A 21,944-nucleotide genomic window follows, 5' to 3' on the forward strand; every position below is an offset into this window, starting at 1 on the left:
AGCCTGAGGGGTGAACTTCCCGTCCCGGTCTCACTGGGAACCTGCGAGGCCGCCTCGCGCCCCTGGGCTCCCCGGCGCCCCTCTTCCAGGCGCAGGCACCCCCTCCGCGGGGCGGGGTGGGGCGGGGCCAGTCGCGGGGCCTGCGAGGCCTCCCGGGAGGTGTTCAGGGACCAGCGCTGGAGGGACGCAGAGGGTCTCTGGGGGGGACGCGGACGGGCCCAGCAGGGGTCACAGGGCCCGGGTCTCGGCTTCGATCTTCTGCTCGCCGTGCAGGCCCTCGGGGTCCTGCGGCTGCGCCAGGCTCTGCCGGAGGGCGATCTCGGGGCCGCCGCCATACAGGCTGTGCAGGTAGGCCCAGGTCTCCTCCGAGATCTGCCCGTAGTCGGCGCCTGCAAGGCCCAAGAGGCCGTGGTCGGCGCTGGACTGGCCCTCGCCCCCCTGCGCCCGTGCCCTGGGTGAAGCCGTGGTCTTGGCCGTGGGGGCTCCGGGAGGAGGGGAGGGCAACCCGGGGCTTTGGGGCAAAGCTGTCCAGTGGAAACTTTGGGGTATTTTGGTACAACTTCCATCCTCAGAGGACCTAGAGAGCACATCTCTGGCTGTGCCCCGCGTCTCCCAAAGGGCACCCACAGGGCAGGCAGGCAGGGCCAGGCCGACAGAGGGCAGTAGAGGGTGGGGCTGGGGCAGAGGGGCCTCGAGGACCCACAGAGGCCACGCGCCTCTGCCCCCCAGCTGGGGCCCTGGGCCTGGACTTGGGTGGACGTCTTAGCCTGACTCAGACAGGCGGCCGAGGGGCGGGGGGGAGCCCAGCTGGAGCAGCGAGACTCACCCGGCTTCAGCTGGACGTGGCCGCTTCCCTTCACCTGCGCGATCCTGCTGTTGTCAATGGGCCCGGGGGGCTCTGGAACAGGAGGCTCAGGCTCAGCGCCTGCCCCTCAGGAGGAAACCCCCGTCCCAGCCTCCATGGCCCTCCCCTGACAGGTAAGAGCGGGTGTCAGGTATGCGTCTGATACCTGTGATCCCCAAGAGGCTGTCCTGGGCCCAGGGGGTCGGTGTAAAGTCCTTACGGGCAAGGTGCTGGGGCCACCAAATGCTCACCTGCTAATGCCTGAGAGCAGGAGAGAGGCGCTGGGACCCCAGACCCACAGAGGGACTGCCTAGGACTCACTAGTTTCTGACCCGGCGGGGGGGGTGTACAGTGCCCGGTGGCCGTGGCTCAAGTCTCTGAGGGCAGCTGCCACTCGCTGAGCACCCTTACCATGTACCCCAATATCTGACGAAATCCTCCACAACCGTGTGAGATGGGATGGGCTCAGAGACGGGAAAGCGACGGCCCAGTCAGAGTGGGCAGAGGCAGAGCCAGGCCTCCAGCCCAGCCTTGCCCACGAGAGAGCCGGCCTGTGGGGCTGGAGGGGGCCGAGGGCGGCCGCACTGGGGCACCGGGGCACCGGGGCACCGGGGCAGGGCTCGGGCTCTGCTGCTTCTCGCTGGGACTGTGGGGAACTCGGGGAGCTGCCTTGTGTGAGGCCTGTTTCCACCTCAGTAAACGGGGGGTCAGAGGACACAGCGTCCTTTCCTAGGAGCCTATAGCCATCTGACAACTACGATCTATTATTTAGGGCAACAGAATTCCCACAGGGAAGGGCCTGGCAGGAGGGACAGCAGCCTCCTCGGGCATCACCGGAGAACACAGGAGGGAAAGGGCAGAGCACGCGGCCTGGCCCGGCGTGGGGCCGGCTGGAAGGGCACCTGCCGCCTCTGCTCGCGTGGGGGGGCGGCGGCCGAAGGGGGTGGCACCAGGAACCTGCTGCACAGGCACAGAACCCGCGGCCCCCGCCGCCTCCCGGGACACTCCCAGCAGCCCTGCAGCCCGCGGGCCCTCCTGGCTGGCAGCGCCCGCCCCAGGTGCCCTGGCAGAGCCCCTGCTCCACTCACCGTTGTCCTTGCCCTTGACAAAGGCCTCCCACTCCCGGAACCACTGCATGCTGATGCAGTAGATGACCCCCGGCGACTCCTCTGCCTGGAACGCCTTGTTCAGCTGGGCCGGGCGGGGCACAGGAGGCAGAGGGGGCGTCAGCGTGAACTCCCAGCACCGCCCAGCGCCAGCCCTGGCTCTCAGGCTCCGCCAGACCCGCGGGGCACGGACTCGGAGCCCCCAGGCAGGGCCAGTGACAACGAACGTCCCCCGACCTGCCGCTCACAGGCCTGCCACTAACATTCTGGTGAATCTTTCCCATAACTTTGTAAAAACTCAGCTGAGATCACTCGGTCGATGCTGTTTCCCCAACTAGTCGCACATGAGCTATTCTGTCATGTTTCAGTGGCCACAGAGTAGGGGGCCCTGTCGCGTCTTTTGCCCAGCCCTCCACGGGTGTCTGACGGATGGGCCCTGGGCCCCCCGTTCTGAGCTGGAACAGGGGCGGGGAGCTCGGGACTCGCCCTCCCGCCCGTCTGCTCTGCAGAAGCCCTTTTCCTGAACGAATCACACCGGGTCCCGTTTGCAACTCGCTCAGCTCACTGAATGCACCTTTCCACACCGGCTTGTTTTCAATAGGGGGGCTGTGCCCCCCAGGAAACGCCTGCCAGGCCCAGAGGTGATCCTGGTTGTCACCAGCATCAATTAGGGGCCATGGACGCGGCCGAACCTCCTGCGCTGCACGGGACAGCCCCACACAGCTGCACCGTTCCTCTAATAGCCGCTCCCCAGTCTGCCAAGCGCATGGGCCTGAACTCATAGCCCAACCCCTCTGCCAGTGAAAACCTTCAGCCTGGCCACCCTGCTCTCCCACGGAGCACGGCCTCCAAGCAGAGCCTGGCTGACCCTTGTCCCCAGGTCCCTGCCTGTCCCCTGCAGAGGCTGGCAGCCGGCCCCCCAGCCGCCCCCGCCTGCACGCACCTTAATGAAGGTGTCGATCTCAATCCGCCTGCGCTTGGCCAGCGCCTCGATCTCCACCTGGCAGATGGAGCAGACGTACAGGTGGTTCACGGCAGGGCCGCCCCCAAACCTGCAGGGGGCGTGGAGGAGAGAAACAGGCCCTGAGGGAGGTCCGGGTGGGGCAGACAGGAGCCTGCTGGAGGGTGATTACTGCTCCCGCTCGGCCAGTCCTCCTCCAGGGAGGCTCCCGACACGGCTCCCTGGCGCCCTGGGCACAGCCTGGTTACTGTCTGTCTTCCTCATTAGACTGACAAAGGTGCCGGTGAACTAGGGCCCACAGTCCCCAGCAGGGCACCTGCCCCAGGCCGTTGGGTCACAAAGGACACCTAACATTAGCTTCCTCTCCTGGGCAGGGGCTGTGGTGGCCGGAAGCCGGCCCGCTGGACCCCGAGGGGGGCTGCAGGTCCTCGTGCAGGCAGGAGCGTGGGTCCCACAGGATTTGGGGTGCAGCTCCCTGTGGGTTCTGTCTCACCCACAGGGCAGAGTCTGCGCCTGACCTGCAAGTGGGTGGGGCAAAGCCAGTCCAACAAGAGGCCGGGGCAGCCTCTCCCTCCACATCTGTCTCCCGCTTGAGGCCGTGGCACATCCTGCCTGCCTAGCTGCAGAGTGACCGGGGCCTGAGTAGGTCCTCAAAAAGCCACAGGCTCTTGGTCTTGACGAACTTGAACCCAGAAGGGCCCCGGCGGCACGCGCCCCAGGCCACCTGGGCTGGGCCCTGCGGCCAGCAGCCTGTGGGAAGGACCCGTATGCTCGCTTTTGCTGAGCCAGGTGTCTGCCCACTGGAGGCCCCTTTGTCAGCGCGGACCCAGCAGCAAGGGGAGCCCTCGCCCTGCTCTGAGTGGTCCGCGGCCGAGTGGGGGACGGCCTGGGAACCAGCGTGGGGGGCGCGGGGGTCCCACCCGCTCTCGCTCCCTGCCCAGCTGCGGGCACCGGGCTCCGGCAGGGCTGCCGGGCCCTCACCTGTTGTACAGATGCTCCCACACGCTCTGCGGCAGGATCACCACCAGGTCGTCGATGTAGTGGTACTTGTTGGGCGGGATGCCTGCGGAGGAAGGCGCAGGAGGCAGAGGTGGGGGCTCGGCCGCCCGCCCTGGCCCCGCCGCGGGGCGGTGTCCTCACCTCCGTGGGAGCAGAGGAAGGTGTGGTTTGTGATGGGCCCCGGCTCGGCGAAGGTGTTGAACTTGTTGAGCCACTCCCGGGACACGTAGAACCGCAGCAGGCTGGGCTCCCGCAGGGCGGCCAGGGACACCACCTGCTGCCGCTCCCGCACGGCCTCCTCGCTGCTCTTCCTGGGGCGGGCGGGGGACCGGCAGCCGTGCCTGGGCGCTCCAGGGGTACGTCAGAGGCTCCCGCCTCCCGCACCCAACGTCCCGGACCCCTCGGTGACCCGTCCGCATCGCAGCCCCCCCGGGGTCCTGGCCCCGAGGCCTCCATGGAGACCCAACCCCAGCCTCAGGTTTCCCGTCCCCAAGCCAGAGGCTCTTTCTTAAGAACGTGAACCTTCGCCCTGGGCCTCAGCACCTCCCAGGCTCCGCCCTCCCGCCCCGCGAAGCCTCCGTCCAACCCGGGGGCAGGCGCCCGAGGCCGGCCCGCCCGCACCTGCCGGGCGCACACCTGTAGAAGAGGACATAGGCCTCGGCGCCCTGCACCACCGTCTCGTGGACCTCGGTCACGTACTGGTCGTCGAACTCGTACCACTGCCCATTGATCACGTTCTGGCAGTAGGCGATGTAGTGGCCACCTGCCCGGGAGGCAGGAGGTCACAGGTGCCCTGGGGAACGTGCGGGGCCGGCACTGGGGGGGCAGAAAGGTCGCGGGGGGGGGCAGGGCACTGGGGGGGGCAGGCGGGTCGCAGGGGCGGGGCTGGGGCACTGGGGGGGCAGGCGGGTCGCAGGGGTGGGGCCGGGGCACTGGGGGGGGGGCAGGCGGGTCGCAGGGGCGGGGCCGGGGCACTGGGGGGGCAGGCAGGTCACAGGGGCAGGGCCGGGGCACTGGGGGGGCAGGCAGGTCACAGGGGCAGGGCGGGGCACTGGGGGGGGCAGGCGGGTCGCAGGGGTGGGGCCGGGGCACTGGGGGGGCAGGCAGGTCACAGGGGCGGGGCCGGGGCACTAGGGGGGCAGGCGGGTCGCAGGGGTGGGGCCGGGGCACTGGGGGGGCAGGCAGGTCGCAGGGGCGGGGCCGGGGCACTGGGGGGGCAGGCGGGTCGCAGGGGTGGGGCCGGGGCACCGGGGAACCAGGGAGGCAGGCAGGTTGCAGAAGCCCCGGGGAGCGCGGCGGGGCCGGGTGGGGGTGCCTGGACTCACTGCCCGCCGTGCCGTGGTGGCAGATGACAGAGAGGAGGTCGTAGGTGGTGACCTGGGACGTGCACTCCTTGGCGAGGAAGGGGCGCAGGTCCAGCCCCTCGAGGGGGAAGGAGACGTGGCTGCTGATTTTGAATGAGTACATCACCTCGTGCCTGAAGCGTTTCAGGTGAATGCACAGGATCTGGGGGAGCCGGAGGGCTGGTCACTCCAGGGCTGACCAGGGCCCTGTGACCCTGGGTCCACTGTGTGACCCACTCGGGTCTCGTCATCCCAGTAGGAACAAGAAACCCAGCGGCTAGAGGCTCCCCGGGCCCAGGCTGGCTGACCGGGAGCCCGTCCACCTGCCAGACCCCCGAGAGGCCCTCCGCCACGCAGCAGCGCCCCCACGGGCCCCTTCACGCGGAGCTTCCGAGCCAGGGAGGCTCAGCCTGTGCCCAGCGGCCGCCTGTCAGTGCGGAGGGGCCGCGGCCTCACTCACCTCCGGCAGCCGCAGCACCTTGCAGTACTTCACGCCGTTCCGCAGCCTGGGAGGAGGGGGCAGCGGGCAGCGGGCGCCGAGGTGCCCGACTAACGAACACCCCCACCCCCCACCCCCGTCACCTCTGCGAGGTCAGGATGGAACCTCCTGGGGAGCCCGGGCCGGACCACAGGGGGTGGGGGCGGGAAACTGGGGAGAAGCCCCCGGACGTGCACACTTACTTTTTACACCGTTCACAGCTGTACATGTTGTCACCTAGGGCAGGAGACACAGGTAGACGGAGGCGGGAGTGAGAGGCAGAGTGCACGTGGTGATTTATGCGCGAGAAGCAAAACCACAACGTGCAGCCTCCAAGAGACAGACTAAATTATATATTTTATTTTATGATGTTAGAGAGAGGAAGGAAGAGGCAGAGAGAGAGAGAAAAACACATCGATGTGAGAGAGAAACGTCGGTCGGTTGCCTCCTGCATGGGCCCCCTGCAGGGATGACCTGCGGCCCGGGTATGTGTCCTGACCGGGGATCGAACCTGCAACCTTTCTGTGTCCAAGACGATGCTCCGACCAACTGAGCTGCACCAGCCAGGGCAAGAAACTTACTTGAGCTTAAAGGGCACCCACAGGCTGAAAGTGAAGGAAGGAAAAGATGCCCCAGGCAAATTGTAACCGAGAGAGAGCAGGAGCGGCTACGCTTACGTCAGGTAAGATAGACCGTCAGTCAAAGTTAGCTACAAGAGACAAAGAGGGTCGCTACGTTGCTAAAGGGGCCAGTTCTTCAAGAGGATGTGACCACTGTAAATACATATGCACCCAGCCCTGGACGACCTGAACATTTAAAACAAAAACGAACATAACTGAAGGGAGAAAGAGACAGCGACACAGTATCAATAGGGGACTTTGATGCTTCACTCTCAACACTGGGCGGAGCATCCCGACGGAAAACCGAGGAGGGAGATCAGACGTGAGCAGCCCACAGCTCACGTGGACCTAGCAGGACACTCCACCCGCAGCAGCAGAACGCACGCTCTCCAGAGCGGAGCGCGGGCTGGACCGCAACGCGAGCCCTAACAAGTTTAAGAAGATGGAAATCATATCTGGGATCTTCTCCAACCACAATGGTATGAAACTGGAAACCAACAGTAAGAAGAAAACTAAAAAACTCACAACCACCCATGGGGCAAAGAAGAAATCAAAAGGGAATTCGGAAAGTATCTTGAGAAGAATGGAAATGAAGATACGACGTCTTAGCACCAATGGGGTGCAGCAAAAGCAGTCCTAAGAGGAAATTTCATAGCAATAAATGCCTATAAAAAGGAAAAACTGAAACCACCTCACTTTAAACCTCAAGGAATTAGAAAAATAAGAATATAAAACTAAGAGTTGTGTGTGTATTTTTTAAAGATAAGCAAAACTGCCAAACCTTTAGCTAGGTTAACTGAGGGAAAAAAGCAGATTCAAATACACAAAATTATAAATGAAAGAGGAGATGCTACAGCTGCTACCACAGAAATACAAAGGGTCACAAGAGGCTGTGCCAGCACGCTGGGTAACCTAGTGAAATGGATAATTTCCTAGAAACATACAACCGACCAAGGCTGAATCGTGAAAAATAGAAAATCCGAACCAACCAATAAGCACTAAGAAGACTGAAGCAGTAATAAAAAAAAAAAACAAAAAAAAAAAAACTGCCCAACAAAGAAAAGCCCAGGTGGCTTCACTGGTGAATTCTACCCAACATTTAAAGAAGAATTAATGCCAGTCCTCAAACTCATCCAAAAAATTGAAGGGGAGGGAGCACTCCCACACTCATTTTATTTATGTATTTATTTATTAAATATGTTTTTATTTAGGGAGAGAGAGGGAGAAGCTGCCTCCTGCACGCCCCACATTGGGGATCGAGCCCGCAGCCCGGGCATGTGGCCTGACTGGGAATCAAGCTGTGACCTGGTGCACAGGACGAAGCTCAGTCCTCCAAGTCAAACCGGCTGGGCCCCGGCTCATTTTATGAGGCCAACGTTGCTCCGAGACCAAAGCCAGGTAAGTAAGGCTACAAGCAGAGAAAACTGTAGGCCGACCGCCCTGAAGAATATACGTAGGACGGGTCTCAGCGAAATTCTAGCGAAGCAAACTCAGCGGCACAGTATAAACGATCACACACCACCATCGAGCGGGATTTGCCGGAGGTGCAAGGACGGTTGGACCCCAGCAGATCGGTGAGCATGAGGCCCTACGTTAATAGAATGAAGAGTGAAAATCACGTGATCCTCTCGGCAGATTCGGGAAAAACCACCTGACACACTTCCATACCCGTCTTCTCAGGATAAAAGATGTCCACACACTGGGCGGAGAGAGAACAAAACCTAAACATGGTAAAGGCCAGACACGCCGGGCCCGCAGGCACGTCGAGTCCACGGGGAAAGCTGAAAGCCTGTCCTCTGAAATCGGGGCAGGACCAGGGCGCCCCCCTCACCAGGCCTGCCCGACACAGTACTGGAAGCCCAGCCAGGCTGGACGGGGGAACCAACAGAGGACAGCAACGGGCAATCTCAAAGTAAGAAATACTAACAGCCGGTACACTCACGGAAAAAAATGATCAAGCTCCTCAATAACCAAGGAAATGCCAAATTAAAGCATGGCATCATTTTTGTCCCCCAGGTTGGTGCAAAAAGAAAGCGAGGTGAAGCCCTCAGAGCTACGGCTGGTGGACTGGGGCACAAGCAGTCCCAGGCCCAGCCTGGGGCCAGGGCGGGATACTGAGGCCTGGGTCCCCGAGACCTCCAGCCCGGGGCTGACCCAGCCGGTCCACTCACCCTTCAGCTCGTCAGCAGCAAAGAAGGCGGCGAGGCAGTCTTCCAGGGTGATGACCGGCCCCCAAAACCAGCTGGGGGTGCAGGAGACCACGAACCTGTGGAGACAGAAAGGGGTGGCAGGGGTGCTGCCAGGGCCTGGGCAAGGGTAAGAGTTAGGACCTTTGGGCCCAGCACTGCCCGGGGCCCAGAGAGGCATCTTGGCCCAGACCCCAGGGACCACCAGCCAGCAGCCCGGTGTCCTTAGAGAGTGACGTCACCTCTCCCGAGCCCCCCTTCCTCATCTGTGAAGGGGCCCCGATCCCGCTGGCTATCCTCTGGGCACAGCGTGAGCTCCCAATGCCGGGCGGGCAAAGCAGGCATCGGGCACATGGGGGCTTCGGAAACCTGGACTCTGCCCTCACCCCCACAAACCCTTGCACTGTGCGGTTGAGGGTCTGTCGCCTGCCCGGCTGAGTCCCAGGAAGGCCGGGCCAGGGCGGCCCCGTCCCCCGCGGGCGGAAGGTGGCATACCTTCGGATGTACTCCACGATGAAGGCAAGCCAGCCCTGGGCGGTGTGGCTGTCCCCGCAGGCGCCCGGCTTGGCCGGCACGTTCTGGTAGATGGCCGAGTGGAGCTTGGCCAGGTCCTCCTTGCCAGGAATGGGCAGCGACAGGTCCTGGAACGTCTCCACTGTGGTGGACACCTGTGGAGGTAAAGGTCAGCCGCCCTCCAGGGTTCCGCCCCGCTCAGACCGGGCAGAGTGGGCACCCCGAGCCCCGGCCACCAGCTGGCAGGTGTGAGGCAAGGGGGCTTGCTCCCCAGCTCCCGGACAGGGCCTCGCCCCTCGGGAAAGGCAGGGGCATGGGGGAGGACACGCTCGCCCCCACCCCCACCCCGAGGGCCCCGAGCTGCCAGGGGCGGGCGCTCACCCGGTCGCAGGTGAGACACTGCACAAGGCTGAGGATGGAGCCGTCGAAGACGTCGGAGATGACGCTGCGGTAACACTGCTCCTTCCGCCGCCGGCTGCCCGGGCTCAGCACCTGGGCTGGGGGCACAGCAGGGACCTGGGTCCAGCCCTCGCTGGCCCGCCTGGGGCCAGGGTTGGGAGCTAGGGCTTGTGTGGCCAGGGCGCGGGGTCGAATCCCGAGCCCCGGGGCCGGGTGTGCGCTTCACCTCCCGGCACCTCCACGCGTGTCCGGGGTGCTGGGGGCTCCGAGTCACTGCGTGGGGAACGCGGCGGCCACGGCAGGGCCCCCAACCCCAGCCCCGACCCCCGGCCCCCCCCGACCCCCCACACCTTTCTTGCGCACGTAGGCCGGGCCGGTCCTCACGGGGCTCGCGCGGGGAGGGCCGCTGGCCGGCTTGCTGTGGCCCTCGTGGGCGTGCGCAGGGCTGCAGGGCCGGGACGCGGCGCGCATGTGGGCCTCGTTGTCGGGCTCTGGGCAGAGAGGGGGCGCGCTGGGCGGGCGGCCAGGCCAGCTCCAGGCCCCTGGGGGGAGGCCGCGCCGGCACCGCCTGGGGGGCCGAGGCCTGGACCTGCTGAGTGTCCCGTCTGCGCCCACCCGCGTCACGCTCGCAGCAGAGGCTCAGGGCGCCCAGGCCGCACTGAACCCCCTCCCAGCTCCCTCAGATGGCTCCGGACACATCCTCAGCCTGTCCCTCACCCAGAAGTTGGGTTTCCTGGTAGAAACCCCCAGGGCGGTGGGGGACCTGAGCGGCGTGCCTGGCGCACAGTAGGTGCTGGGCCCTGGGCTGCGGTGCCCGAGTGGCTGGCTGGTACCTGGGGTGCGGCAGGGGCTGGAGGCCCGCGGTGACGGGGGCTGGGCCTCCGGGGGCCAGGGGCCCGGGGCGGCCAGGGCCGTGTCTATGTCGGCATCTTCGTCCACCTGCTCCGAGCTCCTGCGCCGCTGGCCCCGGGACAGCCTGCGGTCCTTCATGCGCTCCTTCTCGGAGATGGCGCGTCCCGCCTCCTCCGCCAGCAGCAGCTCCGCCTCGGCCTGCGAGCCGCGACCCTGCCCGTCGCCCTCGCCCCTGTCGCTGCTGGAGTCGCAGGACAGAAACTCGTCCTCCGAGGGGCTCCGGTCGCCCTCCCTCTTCTCCTCCGAGTCGCTCAAGTCCGAGTCCCGGGCCTCCGTCAGGGTGGCCACGGGCTCCTTGAGCTCCTCGTGAAGCTGGTCCATCAGGCAGCGCAGGAACTCCTGGGTGTCCTGGGGGCGGGGGCTGCGTCAGCGGGGGAGCCGGCCCGGGCGCCCTGCGGCCCCTGAGGCTGAGGCCCAGGCCCAGGACCCCGGTCACTTCGCCTGGCCTGGCCTTGCCGGTGCACTGTGGGCCCCTCACGGAGGCCTCCGTGGCCGTCTGTCCTAACCCCCATCCTGCTGAGCACACTGAGGCTCGGAGAGGCTGAGGGCCCCGCGCAGGTCCCACGGCAGCTGTGAGGTGGCAGAGCCGAGACCCTACTGCGTCCCTCCGACCCCAAGCAGATGCCCTTCACCCGTATTCCTGTTTCCAGCTCAGCACCGGAGAGCGTAGGTGTCAGGCTTAGCCACTGAGGTCACCTTGCTCCCTGAAGGAGGGGACCTGGGGGCAGGCAGGGAGCCCATGGAAGGAGGAAGGGGACAGGGAAGGGGGCCCATGAGGGCTCCTCTGAGCTCCGCGGGGAGCACCGCCGTCTGCGGGTCAGGCCGACATCCTTGCCTGCCCAGCCCCGGTTCCCCTGCTCTCCTGGGCCAGCCGGGCCCGCCTTCCCTACCATGGAGCTACCTCCCTGCAGGCCTGGGCCCTGCTGGGACTACGCTGTCACTTCAGGTCTAAAATCTCAGTACTGAAGCTTCCGTCCTGTCTGCTCTGTGACTGTCGCCAGCCCAGCGGGAAGCCAGGGCAGCAAGGCTCTGGCCCGGCCTGTCCCTGAGCCCAGCCGAGAGCAGGGCGCACAAGAGGTGCTTTCAAAGGTCAGAAGATGGTGACGGCAGCTGGCTTCCCAAGGCGGGGGGCACCTGGAGCCGTGCTCCGCCCTGGTCCACGGTTTTATGCAGGAGATACCAGTTTCCAGGGGGTTCTCTAGGTTCCCAAACATGTGATCAAACGTCCACTTTAATAGAGGTGAGGCCCTGCCTGTGCGTTCTGAAGGCAGTGCCGGGCAGACTGGGCAAGTGACTGGCCGCCGAGCCTCGGTCTCCCCATCTGCCAAGTGGGGAGAAGACCAGCAGGTGCTAGGAGGCCCCCATGTCCTCGATGTGAAGGACGCGGGCTGGAAGGAGCCACCTCACGGCACCCAGCCCCTGCCGCCGCTCTCCACCCTGGTAATGGCCCTGGGCGTCCCCGGGCAGCTCGGAGGGCCTACCTGCTGGGCGTAGCCGCGGAACATCGGGTTGACCAACTTGATCCCGTGGGACAGGCTGGTGGGAACCACGTAGCTGGGGCTGTGGGAAGACCAGACCGGTTAGTGCAGGTGGTCTGCGGGGGCCCCCAACCCCCTGGGGGCTGACAGGCAGCCAGCCCGTGAGGGGATCGGACTCGGCAAGGGGTTTGCGACACTCCTGGGAGGTGGCGACCGGGCGGGAGCCCAGCAGGCTCACGCGTTTCTAGTCTAGAAAGAAAATGTCAGGTCCCGGCTCCTCAGACAGGGCCCGCGGTCGGTGGCACCAGTTCCTGCTAGTCCGTGCCGAGCCTACTTTAACACTGTTTTCATTCTAAGACACTTACTGCGGTGTTTCTAATTTCAAAAGTCATACATGTTCGTTATTGAAAACTAGCACGGCACCGGGAGGAGGGTGGGCAATACTGTAGTCACTGTGCATGGTCCAGGCGGGCGCTGGAAGTCCCGGCGGCTCCCTCCGGAGGGAATACAAAAGTCTCAGCGCTGTGCTGTGCGCCCGACGCTAAGAGCACTGCATGCCCGCTGTCATTGAAAAATAATTTTAAAGAAGCTAAAATTTCAGAGGAGCCTAACAAGGAATCATTACTAGCACCAGCAGCGCCCGGAGGTAACTGCCGTTGAGATTTCTAGATTTTTCCATGAAAATACAGACACATATACAAAATCATACACACTGTACGTACTTCAGCAAACTTGGTCTCTTCCAGCACTGGAATTCTATCACACCCACTCCTTATAACCTGCTTCTACACTTAATACATCTCTGTGCCCTCATCTTAAATTATTCCTGCCCGGCCGGGCGTGGCTCAGCGGTTGAGCGTCGACCTAGGATCCAGGCGATCAGGGTTCGATTCCCGGTCAGGGCACATGCCCGGGTTGCGGGCTGCAGCCGATCAATGACTCTCATCATTGATGTTTCTATCTCTCTCTCTCCCTCTCCCTTCCTCTCTCTGAAATCAATAAAAGATATATTTAAAAATAAATAAAAATAAATAAAAAATTCCCGATTCCGACTTTTCCTGGAGAAACAGGGCTAATCCAAGTTTCTGGTCTTTAAGCTCATTTCAGGCTGAGTGAAAGTGCCACCCGCCAGCCACCAGCTCCCCGCGTGCACAGTCCCGGCTGAGACCCAGGGGGTTGCGCTGGGTGCCGGGGCCCCAGCACGCACCCCTGTGAAGCGGCTGCCGGCTGGACCGGCACCAGGTTCAGATTCTCGCTCCGTCTCTCACGAGCCGTGACCTCGAGCAGGACACTGCGACCCGTCTGAGCCTCCGCTTCCCCGGTGCGTCAACCGGCTGGCGGTGGGCTCCGGGCGCAGGCCGCCCAGTGCTGCGGGGGTGGAGTGTGGCAAGAGCCTGGGGGGGCTGGTGCGTGAGAAGAGCTTGGGGGCAGCTGAGCAGCAATGCCCGTCCCCACGCAGCCACCGGCCAGGGGCTGTTGCTCACCGTTTCCTGTGCCAGACCTCGGACACCAGCTTCTGGTAGCTCTTGCACAGGGCGGGCTTCTTGTCCGTGCGCACGAGGCCTCCGCACTCCAGGAAGAACTGGGTCAGCGGAGGGCTGGGGAAGGTCACGGGGAGTGAGCGGGGCCGCGTTGGAAAGAGCCCGGAGAGGCAAAGCTTCCTGGGGGTGGGGGGTGCTCCTGTGGGGGGCGCTGCACCCCCTAGGGCCAGAAATGCCCGCGGGTGACTAGAGGGATCCCACCTGTTATGGGCTGAGCTGTGTCCCGCCCCCAAATTCACGCGTTGGCGTCCTAACCCCCAGGGCCTCAGAACGTGACTGTGTTTGGACACAGGGTCTTTGAAGAGGTGATTAGTTAAAATGAGGTCATCAGGGTGGGACGTGACTGGTGTCCTCTTTAGGAGAGGAAATCTGGATTCGGGGGGAGGGGGGCAGGCGGCCGTCTCTCTAAGTCAAGCAGAGAGGCCTCGGGGAAAACCGACCCTGTCGAGGCCTTGATTTCGGACTTCCAGCCTCAGAACCGAGGCCGGTTCTTCAAGCTCCGGGTGTCCAAGCCCCGGGCCTGTGGCTGTCCGCTCAGGCCGCCCCGGGGGCCTGTGGCTCTCCGCTCTGGCCGCCCTGGGGGACTCCTCCAGGCCCCCCCTGCCCTGCGAGGGGCTCCCACTTGCCCCGCCCATCAGCCCGTCTCTGGAACCTTCCTGAGCCTGAAGGCATCTCCCCCACTCCCCTTCTCCTTATGTTTTTAAAATTTGTCTCATTACATAAGAAATAGACATTCACCGTGGAAAAACCAGAAAATATGGACAAGCCAGCGGTGACGCTCGGCCTTGACGCAGCACCTCACCAGGGCTGCTCTAGGTCTCGGGGCGGATCCTGCCCGACTCCTCGGACCTTCCCATTGTTTCCCATAAACCACAGGCGGTGGGCGTCCCGCACAGGACTCTCCACCCCGGCACCTCCCTACGCCGAATTCGACAGGAGGGGTCGCAGGGTCAAGGGCACGTGTGTTCAGGGGTTTCAGTGCGTGTCCACATGCACAACGTCCACATACACGCGCCCGTGGCACACGCAACATGGTGTGGGGGCTGCTGCTGGCATTTCCAGGCTCCCGGGACAGCTCCAAGGCAGGGTGGCAACCTACCAGTTGGACAGGGCCTGCAGGGCGGCGTTCATGTAGCAGGAGTTCCCCAGGTTCTTCATGCCTGTCAGGCCTGGGGACAAGGCGCGGGGGGGGGCAGGTGAGCGCCCTGCCGGCCGGGACCCTCACAGCTCGCTCTTGGAGAGGAGCTGCGCCCCCGGGGCCCAACCAGGGGCAGACACGGGGGCTGGTGTCCCACCCCAGAGACCCGCCAAGTAAGCTAACGTGGTTCCCGCTCACCAGCCACGGTCACCTGAGCGCGTCACGCAGGACAACTGCGCCCCCCCACCCGCCCGCTGCGCGCACTGTCCGGGTGAGAGCCCGTGCGGAGCGGCCACCGTCCCAGGGCCCCATGGCAGAGGCCGGGCAGGACGGCCAGGCCTCCGGGACGGCTGGGCTCCCAGGGAAGCTGCCACCTATATGGGCCGCCCAGTGCCCGGAGTGTCCTCGCCCAGAGCCGAGCCCCCAGCCTGGCCCCCAGCTCCCCGTTCTGGGGCCGTTACCTCGAGGTTTCAGGTCATCGTCCTCGGACTCGGACTCGCCTTCGTCGGCCACGGCTATAGGCACGGCTTTGAGAGGGTGGGAGGGCAGCGGGGAGTCCTGTTCAAGACGGGGGGGGGGTGAGGGGGGTGAGGGGGGCCGCGAGCCGGGGGTGGGGAAGGAAGCCCGGCCGCCGAGGGCCCCACTGAGCAGAGCCCTGGTGGCCTCGCCCTGGGAACTTGTGTTTTATTTACAATAATGAACAATAATCATTTATTTTATTTGTAATAAATTTGGGGAAAAATAGAAACAAAGACCAACGACACCGGGAACAGACGCTGTCCCAGACCCACGGATCCAAGCTCCACCGAGGCTGGGGTCATCCTGCCCCACCCGTGACACCTGTTCCCACCAGCGGACGGCCCCCCACACCCCTCACCTGCTCGGGGAACTTGGGTGAGGCGGCCGGCAGGGGAGCCGCCAGCCGCTGCTCCAGGAACACCTCCTTCTCGCAGGCGTAGCACCACAGCCGGAACGTGGTCAGGTTCACCGTCAGGTTGTGCTTTTTGGCCTAGAAGGCAGGATCCAAAGCAAGGTCAAGCGTCCGCCCGCACGCGGGAGGGTCTCGGGTTCGATTCCCGATCAAGGACACACACCTGGGGTGCAGGCTTGATCCCCACGTGTGGGAGGCAACCAATCGATGTGTGTCTCTCACATCGACGTTTCTCTCTCTCACCCTCCCTCCCGCTCTTTCTAAAAATCAATGGAAAATATATGCTCAGGTGAAGATTAACAAAAAAAATCATAATGTCAAGGACACACTGGCCTGCACAGGGGCTGCCCCGCTCCCGGCTCCCGGCTCCCAGCACGAGGCCCTGTCAGCACCGAGGCCTGGAGCCCTGAATCTGCTCCCCTGCAGGCGGGAATGTCCGGGCTGCCCTGCGGCAGCTCCGCTTCTGTGCCGTGATCATTCCCACTTTATAGGCCCAGCGCCGAGGCCCAGCGGGTGGACGGGCCGGGGGCCGCTGGAGCTGGGTTTGAGCACCGGCCGCCCGGACTGCGCACCACGCTCCGGCCGCCACACTCACCTGCGCGTGGATGGTGCTGTGGTCAGTGAAGAACTCTCCGCAGCCAACATAGGAGCAGGAGACCTGGGGAGAGAGGAGAGGGGCGCGGACTCAGGCTGGCAGGAGGGCAGTGCCAGTGCAGGGAGCCGGGTCCCCCGCCTCCACCCGAGAGGACTCCGCCCAACAGGGAGGCCCTGCCACTCTGCAGGGACACAGGTCTACAGCCCTCGAGTTCTCAGGAATGGCCACCAGGAAAACGGCCCCGTCTCTGAGTGAGAGGGGCAGGGTGCCCTGGGCTCTCCCGCAAAAAGCCCAGGCAGGGCCACAGCTAGTCCTGGGCAAAGACCCTCCCTGCCTCCACTTGTCCCCATTCACCAATTCCTGATGGGCCAGTTATCGGGATCGGCATTTCCAGCGGGGATGCCGGGGTCTCAGCCACTTTCTAATGGGGGATGCTGAGTGGGCAGAGGCGGGGGGCCCTGTGCCGACCCAGTGCCCCGCAGCGCGGCCGGTGTGGCCCCGATGACCTCGCCTTTGGCCTTGGCCTCTCCTCTCCAGAGTCTACCCACCCGCCAGGCCCGGCTCAAGGCCTCCCCACCGCGGCCTGCACCCCAACCACGGCCGCTCCTCCCCAGGAGCGCTCGGGGGCGACCCCTGCGGTCAGCACTGCGCAGGCTGCCGAGGTGTATCTGTCAGTTTTAATAAACCGTAATCATCAAAACACAACCGGATTTTACCGGACACTGTCGACAGCCACACACCCTGCTAAGCCCGTAACAGGCATCGCCTCCCCAATTTCTACCCCAAGCCCACGAAGCGGGACGGGCGTCGGTGCCGTGGCCCCCACTTTACGTGGGACAGGCTGTGACGAGAAGTGCCAGGGCTCAGAGCAAGACGCCTACAGCGAGGCCCACAGCCCGGGCCAGTGGAGTCCGGCCTCCGGTGCGGACGGGCCGTCGAGCCTGGCATCTTCTCAGACCTGCTCCTCCCTCTTGTCCTTTTTAACAGCGGCCAAGGCAGCCAGCCAGGGACTCGCTGACCGGGGCCCTCTGGCTTGGGAACCGCACCGGAGCCGTCTGCGCCCTGTGTCCCGGCCCAAGGTCCCAGCTGAGCCCCGGGTAGGTGGCGCTGCACGGCCCGGCCGCTGCCAGGAGCCCTTACCTGCAGACAGGCCCACAGGTTCGGCCCAGAAACGCCACAAGACTGACAGGTTCCCTGCGTGAGGCGAAGGAGACAGCCCAGTGTGACCGCCCGGAGACCCCCCGAGCCCCAGCCCACGCCAGTCCGGGGAGCCTCACACCCGAAATGTCTGGGCCCGGAGGCTCTGTGTGCCTCAGAAAGGCCCTCGCCAGCCGCCCATCTAAACTCGGTGCCCGTTTTACCCTTTCCGGTTTGGATTTCGTTTCATGATGGGCCTGCAAGGACACTTCCACCAAAATCACTGGAAGCTGAGACCCCTTGGTCTGCAGTCTCATCGCTACGCCTCCCTTTCCCCCCTCCGCCTAGACTGTGGCTCCGTGTCTGGTCTGTGTGCTCCTGGGACTTCAGAGTCCGTACAGATGAGGAGCCCGATGTCCCCGCTGACCACAGAGCACACCAGGCTGCGGTGGCCTGGGTGCCGGAGCCTCCTTCCTGTCCGCCAGCGGCTCCCCTTCTCGCGTTAACAACAGGCGCGTGAACCCGCTGGGCACCCGGCCGGCTGCAGACCGCTTCCCTGTCCTGTCCCCCACCCAACCCGCGGCCACGGAGCTCAGCCCTAGTTCATGGGTGACAGCGAAGGCGACAAGTGCTCCGGCAGCTAAGGGACAGGGCATCGCGCCCCCAGGTCCATGGGGGGCAGGGGTGGCTCGCGGCTGCTGGGACGCGGCCTGGAGCCTCCTGGGCAGACGCCAGCTTGGCCTTTTGCTTTTACACAGAAGGATCTGCGAGGCCGTCGGGGAGCCAGCCCTGCTGCTGCTCCAGAAACGCTCGTCCCCCAGGAACGCAGAGGCCCCGAGCGTGGGCCTCGGCCCCGTGACCGCTGACCCTGTACCTTAGATTTGAGCAGCAAGTCGTCTTTGGTCACCTCCCCCATGGAGTCAAGGTGGGGGCAAAGGTCCCTGGAGTCCCCCATGCTGGCCCGGGCTCACCTGCCGGAAAACAGTCGCAGGTCAGACGCGCGGCCACCGCTAGAGGGAGGCAGGGAGGCCGGGGGTAGAGGGCGCGACCTTGGCCCGGTCCGGCTCAGCCACAACACCCCGGGTGAGCGGGGAAGCGGCCTAACTTCTCCGGGCCTCAGTCCCCTTGCCTGGGAATTAGAGTGAGGGGGAACCCCCCCCCGGGCTGCCTGGAGGGTTCCCAGTGGTGTGTGAAGAGCTGGGGAGACCGAGTCAGCCCTGGGGGTTGTGCCAACACCACCTTCCCGGCTGAGACATGTGCTACACATCCCCAAAGGGGGGTCCCCTGGGGGGCTGGGGGAAGGGTACGCGGGGCCTCCCGGTACATTTTTGGCAACTTCCTGTGAATTGTAATGATTTCAAAAGACTATGTTTAAAAACAAGTAGCTGAATAGCTGCTCCCCCACCCCCGTATTTTAGCAGGAATCACACCCAGGAATCGGATTCTGACTCTCGCTCCCAGGAAGGTCAGGACCAACCAAACGTGTAAGCGGGGTGGAGGCAGGTCCGCTGGAGCGAGGTGGACCCCGGGTGCCTCCCACACGCCCCCCCCCCCCCCCCCCCCGCCCCAGCGGTCAGCCAGGCGGCCCAGGCTCCCAGCCAGGCGGGAGTTACCGGCGCGGAGGCGACGCCAGGCCCCAGACAGGCGCCTCCCACGCATCGTTCCGCTAAAAGCTTCCCCGGGACCCGAGGCAGCGCGGTCGGCCCAGTTTTAGGGACTAGGAGAGGGGCCCTCCTGTCCGGGTCGCAGGCAGGAGCTGACCCTGAGACCCAGGCCCGTCAGGCTCCTGCGGCCCCTGCTCTCGGCCCGTCTAACTCCCTGAAGCCGCAAACGCGGGCGGACGTGGACGGAACTAAGCACGAGGCACTCCCCAGCGCCCGCCACCTCGTCCCAGCCACTACCGGGCGGCCAGCTCTGCTTGGCTCCCCCTCCACCCCCAACTCCATCTCCTCTGCAGCAAATCCCAGACATCGCATCGGTTCACTCGTGTGTGCTTTTCTAAAAGAGGACTCCACAGAAGGGGGAAAAAACCATAAACACAATTCCATTGTTTTTCCTAAAAAGAAAAATCCACGCCCCCTCCTCGGACGGCACCTGAGGGCCACACCCGAGGGGGGCCGGGCCTACCTCTGTGAGCAGCAGGGACACCCCCAGGAAGCAGCCGACATCCACATTCTCTGCTGACAGCCGACAGTGGAGGCTGCAGGGGGCTGGGGTGCGGGGCCTCTGGCAGGGAACCTGGGGGGACAAACCAGCGTATGTCAGGCAGTTCCACTGTTATAAAGTCACCAGCACCGACCAGTGGGCCAGTGGACCCTCCACCAGTCACTGCTGGGCGTGACCTTTGTGATTCCGAGAGGGGAGACCTTCCAGGGTCTGCAGGAGAGGGTCACGGGGCCTCCCCAACTATCCCTCCCTGCGGCAGCCACAGCCCCGTAACCCTCAGGACAGAAGGCTCGGTCCCCTCCACGTGCGCCACTGGGACCCTCAGATCATCCTCTGAGCCTCCTGATGACCCCATGCTGCTCAGAGCCCCTGACCCCCAAGTCTTGAGCAACCCCAGGCTACAGGCACACCGGGGGTCAGCCGCGCGTCACCCCTGCCCCCTTCCCGGGTGGGCCACGGTCTCCCAAGATGGGGGCACGTCAAAGAGGGAGAGACAATTAGAAGCTAACATTTAAAATGGTCATGTGACAATGACGGGGTTCGAGGCTCGAAACTCCAAGCCTCCTCGCTGAGGCCGCTTTTTAGGTTTTGCACGGCTTTCGCAGAGGCCGCTTTCCCGAGCTACGTGGAGCCACAGTGTGTGATTTGCTTGTGTGTGTTTTTACGTGTCTTTGGCATCTGTCCCGTGTCTCCGGCCACGTGGTGGAGCCAGGTAATAAGCTTGAAGCCCGGTGCCACAAACGGCGCCCAGGGCAAGGGCGACGGACGGGCGAGGCCCACTCCTGATTCACACGCGCATCCGACTGTAGTGCTTAAGTTCTGCAGCTTCAGGGAGGGGGAGAGAAAGCCCTGCGCTAAGAGCCCTGCAGGTGCTCCTGCTGGCCCCGCTTTAGCGATGAAGAGGCAGAACCGGAGCCCAAGTGACTAAGGACCTTGGCCAGGGTCACCCCTCAGCTCTGAGCAGCGAGTGGGGCCTGGTGAGATCCGCCCGCAGGGGCCTCCCTGGAGCCCGGGTCGGCAGCCTTGCTCTGTAAGGAGCAGGCAAGTGCTTCAGGCTCTGCCGCCAGGCCGACCTTCACCACCTATTCTTCTTTCTGTTTTTTTAACCCTATCTTTATGTTTAATCGATTTTTTTTGTGTGTGTGAGAGAGAGAGAAACATCAGCGTGAGAAAGAAACATCAGTCGCCTCCCGCATGCACCCCCGGGGATCAAACCCGAACCTGGGCATGTGCCCTGACGGGGAATGGAACGGGTGACCTTTGGGTGCACCGGGTGACCTTTGGGTGCACGGGGTGACGCTCAACCAACCGAGTCACTCCGGCCAGGGCCGTATTTTTTTCTAGTAATCCAGGGCGCACGCGCAGAACACAGAGCCACCCAGCACGGCACTGTTGACGACAGGGGACGCCGGATGTGACCTCGGTGAACGGGACGAATAATGGGGCAGCCACGCACGGTGGTTCCACGGAGCCAGGAAAATGGTGAATGGCCCTGGCCAGCCGAGGGCAGGTCCCCGGCTGCAGGACCCTTACCCGACGGGCGCCTGTGGGAGGCAACCGATCAAGGTGTCTCTCTCAGCGATGTCTCTCTCTCTTCCCTCCCTCCCTTCCGCTCTCTAAAAAAAACAAAACCCAATGGAAAACATATCCCCGAGTAACAACAACGAAATGCTAAGTGTTCACAGCAGACTTCTTATCAGTGGGAAGGGTGCACGTATGCATAAACCGGGGAGCCATCCGCCGCCACCCCCAGGCCCCGGGCGCGGCACGCAATCGCGTGCTACGCTTGCACACGGCCCACGGCGTCCCCACAAACACGTGGCGATGGCTGCGCTGCGACGTCACCGGGTCGCAACGGCCACCGCCTCAGTCGGCACCAGGGGTTTTCGGCTCCGTTCTGTTCCCGTGGCAGCTCCGCCATGTCCCCAGCCCCTCACTGACCAAAAGCGCTGGGATGTTCCGGACCCCGGCTGGGGCGGGATGGACCCAGGCCAGATCTCAGGACCTATGCCTCTAAAATGCACACATTTTACTGCATGTATTTTCCACCTCGGTAAGGTTGGCACAAGCACTTCAGACCACAGCTCGTCTGCAGTGACAGAAAGCCGCTCGGTGGCTGCCTGGGGCCAGGCCGCGGAGGCAAAAAGGCGCCGAGATGCCACTGGACAAAACTCTTCAAACGGGTGCAGTTTACTGGGTATAAATTATACCTAAAAAAAAAACACACTTAAAACCCTGAAGAAAAAAAAACACACACTTTAAATAAATGGCTGAGACCTATACCAACCAACGCGGACAAATCTCAGAAAACGTTGAGGAACAGAAACAAGTTGCAGCACCTCACGCCCACCGGGCGGTCCTGCCGCGGCAAACAAGGCGTCCTGGCGTTTGGGGCACATGGATCTCTGACTACGCCTTCGACCGAAGGGGACATTGCAGGGTGGACATGGATGTTAGAACGCCCCGGGTGAATATTGACAAACGTCCTTCCAGAAAGAGTAACAAACTCACCTGCCTGCCGATGGTGTGCGAGCCTGCCCCGCACAGGAAGTTTAAGGCTTATTAACTTTTTAAAAAAAAAATCAATGGTTAAAATC

General features: G+C 63.6%; 1 protein-coding gene across 1 annotated transcript; it reads right to left on the minus strand.

The window, feature by feature from the left end:
- Nucleotides 1-146: 146 nt before the first annotated feature.
- On the minus strand, nucleotides 147-19,837 carry USP20 (ubiquitin specific peptidase 20). The gene is made up of 24 exons (XM_087823027.1): nucleotides 19,309-19,837; nucleotides 18,056-18,152; nucleotides 17,185-17,238; nucleotides 16,045-16,107; nucleotides 15,396-15,527; nucleotides 14,980-15,076; nucleotides 14,480-14,549; nucleotides 13,324-13,437; nucleotides 11,843-11,921; nucleotides 10,283-10,709; nucleotides 9,800-9,940; nucleotides 9,432-9,547; nucleotides 9,033-9,205; nucleotides 8,523-8,617; nucleotides 5,935-5,968; nucleotides 5,714-5,759; nucleotides 5,236-5,416; nucleotides 4,547-4,673; nucleotides 4,052-4,221; nucleotides 3,893-3,974; nucleotides 2,894-3,002; nucleotides 1,933-2,035; nucleotides 827-898; nucleotides 147-389 (listed from the first exon to the last, which is right to left on the minus strand). Exons 2-24 carry the CDS (start codon nucleotides 18,134-18,136, stop codon nucleotides 229-231), a joined length of 2,727 nt encoding a protein of 908 aa, XP_087679153.1. The 5' UTR covers nucleotides 18,137-18,152; nucleotides 19,309-19,837; the 3' UTR covers nucleotides 147-228.
- Between the last annotated feature and the right edge of the window lie 2,107 nt (nucleotides 19,838-21,944).

The sequence above is a fragment of the Miniopterus natalensis genome, chromosome 12 (assembly GCF_054644295.1).
Source record: "Miniopterus natalensis isolate mMinNat1 chromosome 12, mMinNat1.hap1, whole genome shotgun sequence".
In the NCBI taxonomy this organism is placed as follows: domain Eukaryota; kingdom Metazoa; phylum Chordata; class Mammalia; order Chiroptera; family Miniopteridae; genus Miniopterus; species Miniopterus natalensis.

Coding starts and splice junctions, on each gene's coding strand:
- USP20 (XM_087823027.1), bottom strand. CDS start 18,136: ATGGGGGACTCCAGGGACCTTTGCCCCCACCTTGACTCCATGGGGGAG. Junction 9,548..9,799: donor GGCCTACGTGCGCAAGAAAG/GTGTGGGGGGTC, acceptor CTGTGCCCCCAG/CCCAGGTGCTGAGCCCGGGC. Junction 5,417..5,713: donor AGGTGCTGCGGCTGCCGGAG/GTGAGTGAGGCC, acceptor CGGCTCCCCCAG/ATCCTGTGCATTCACCTGAA.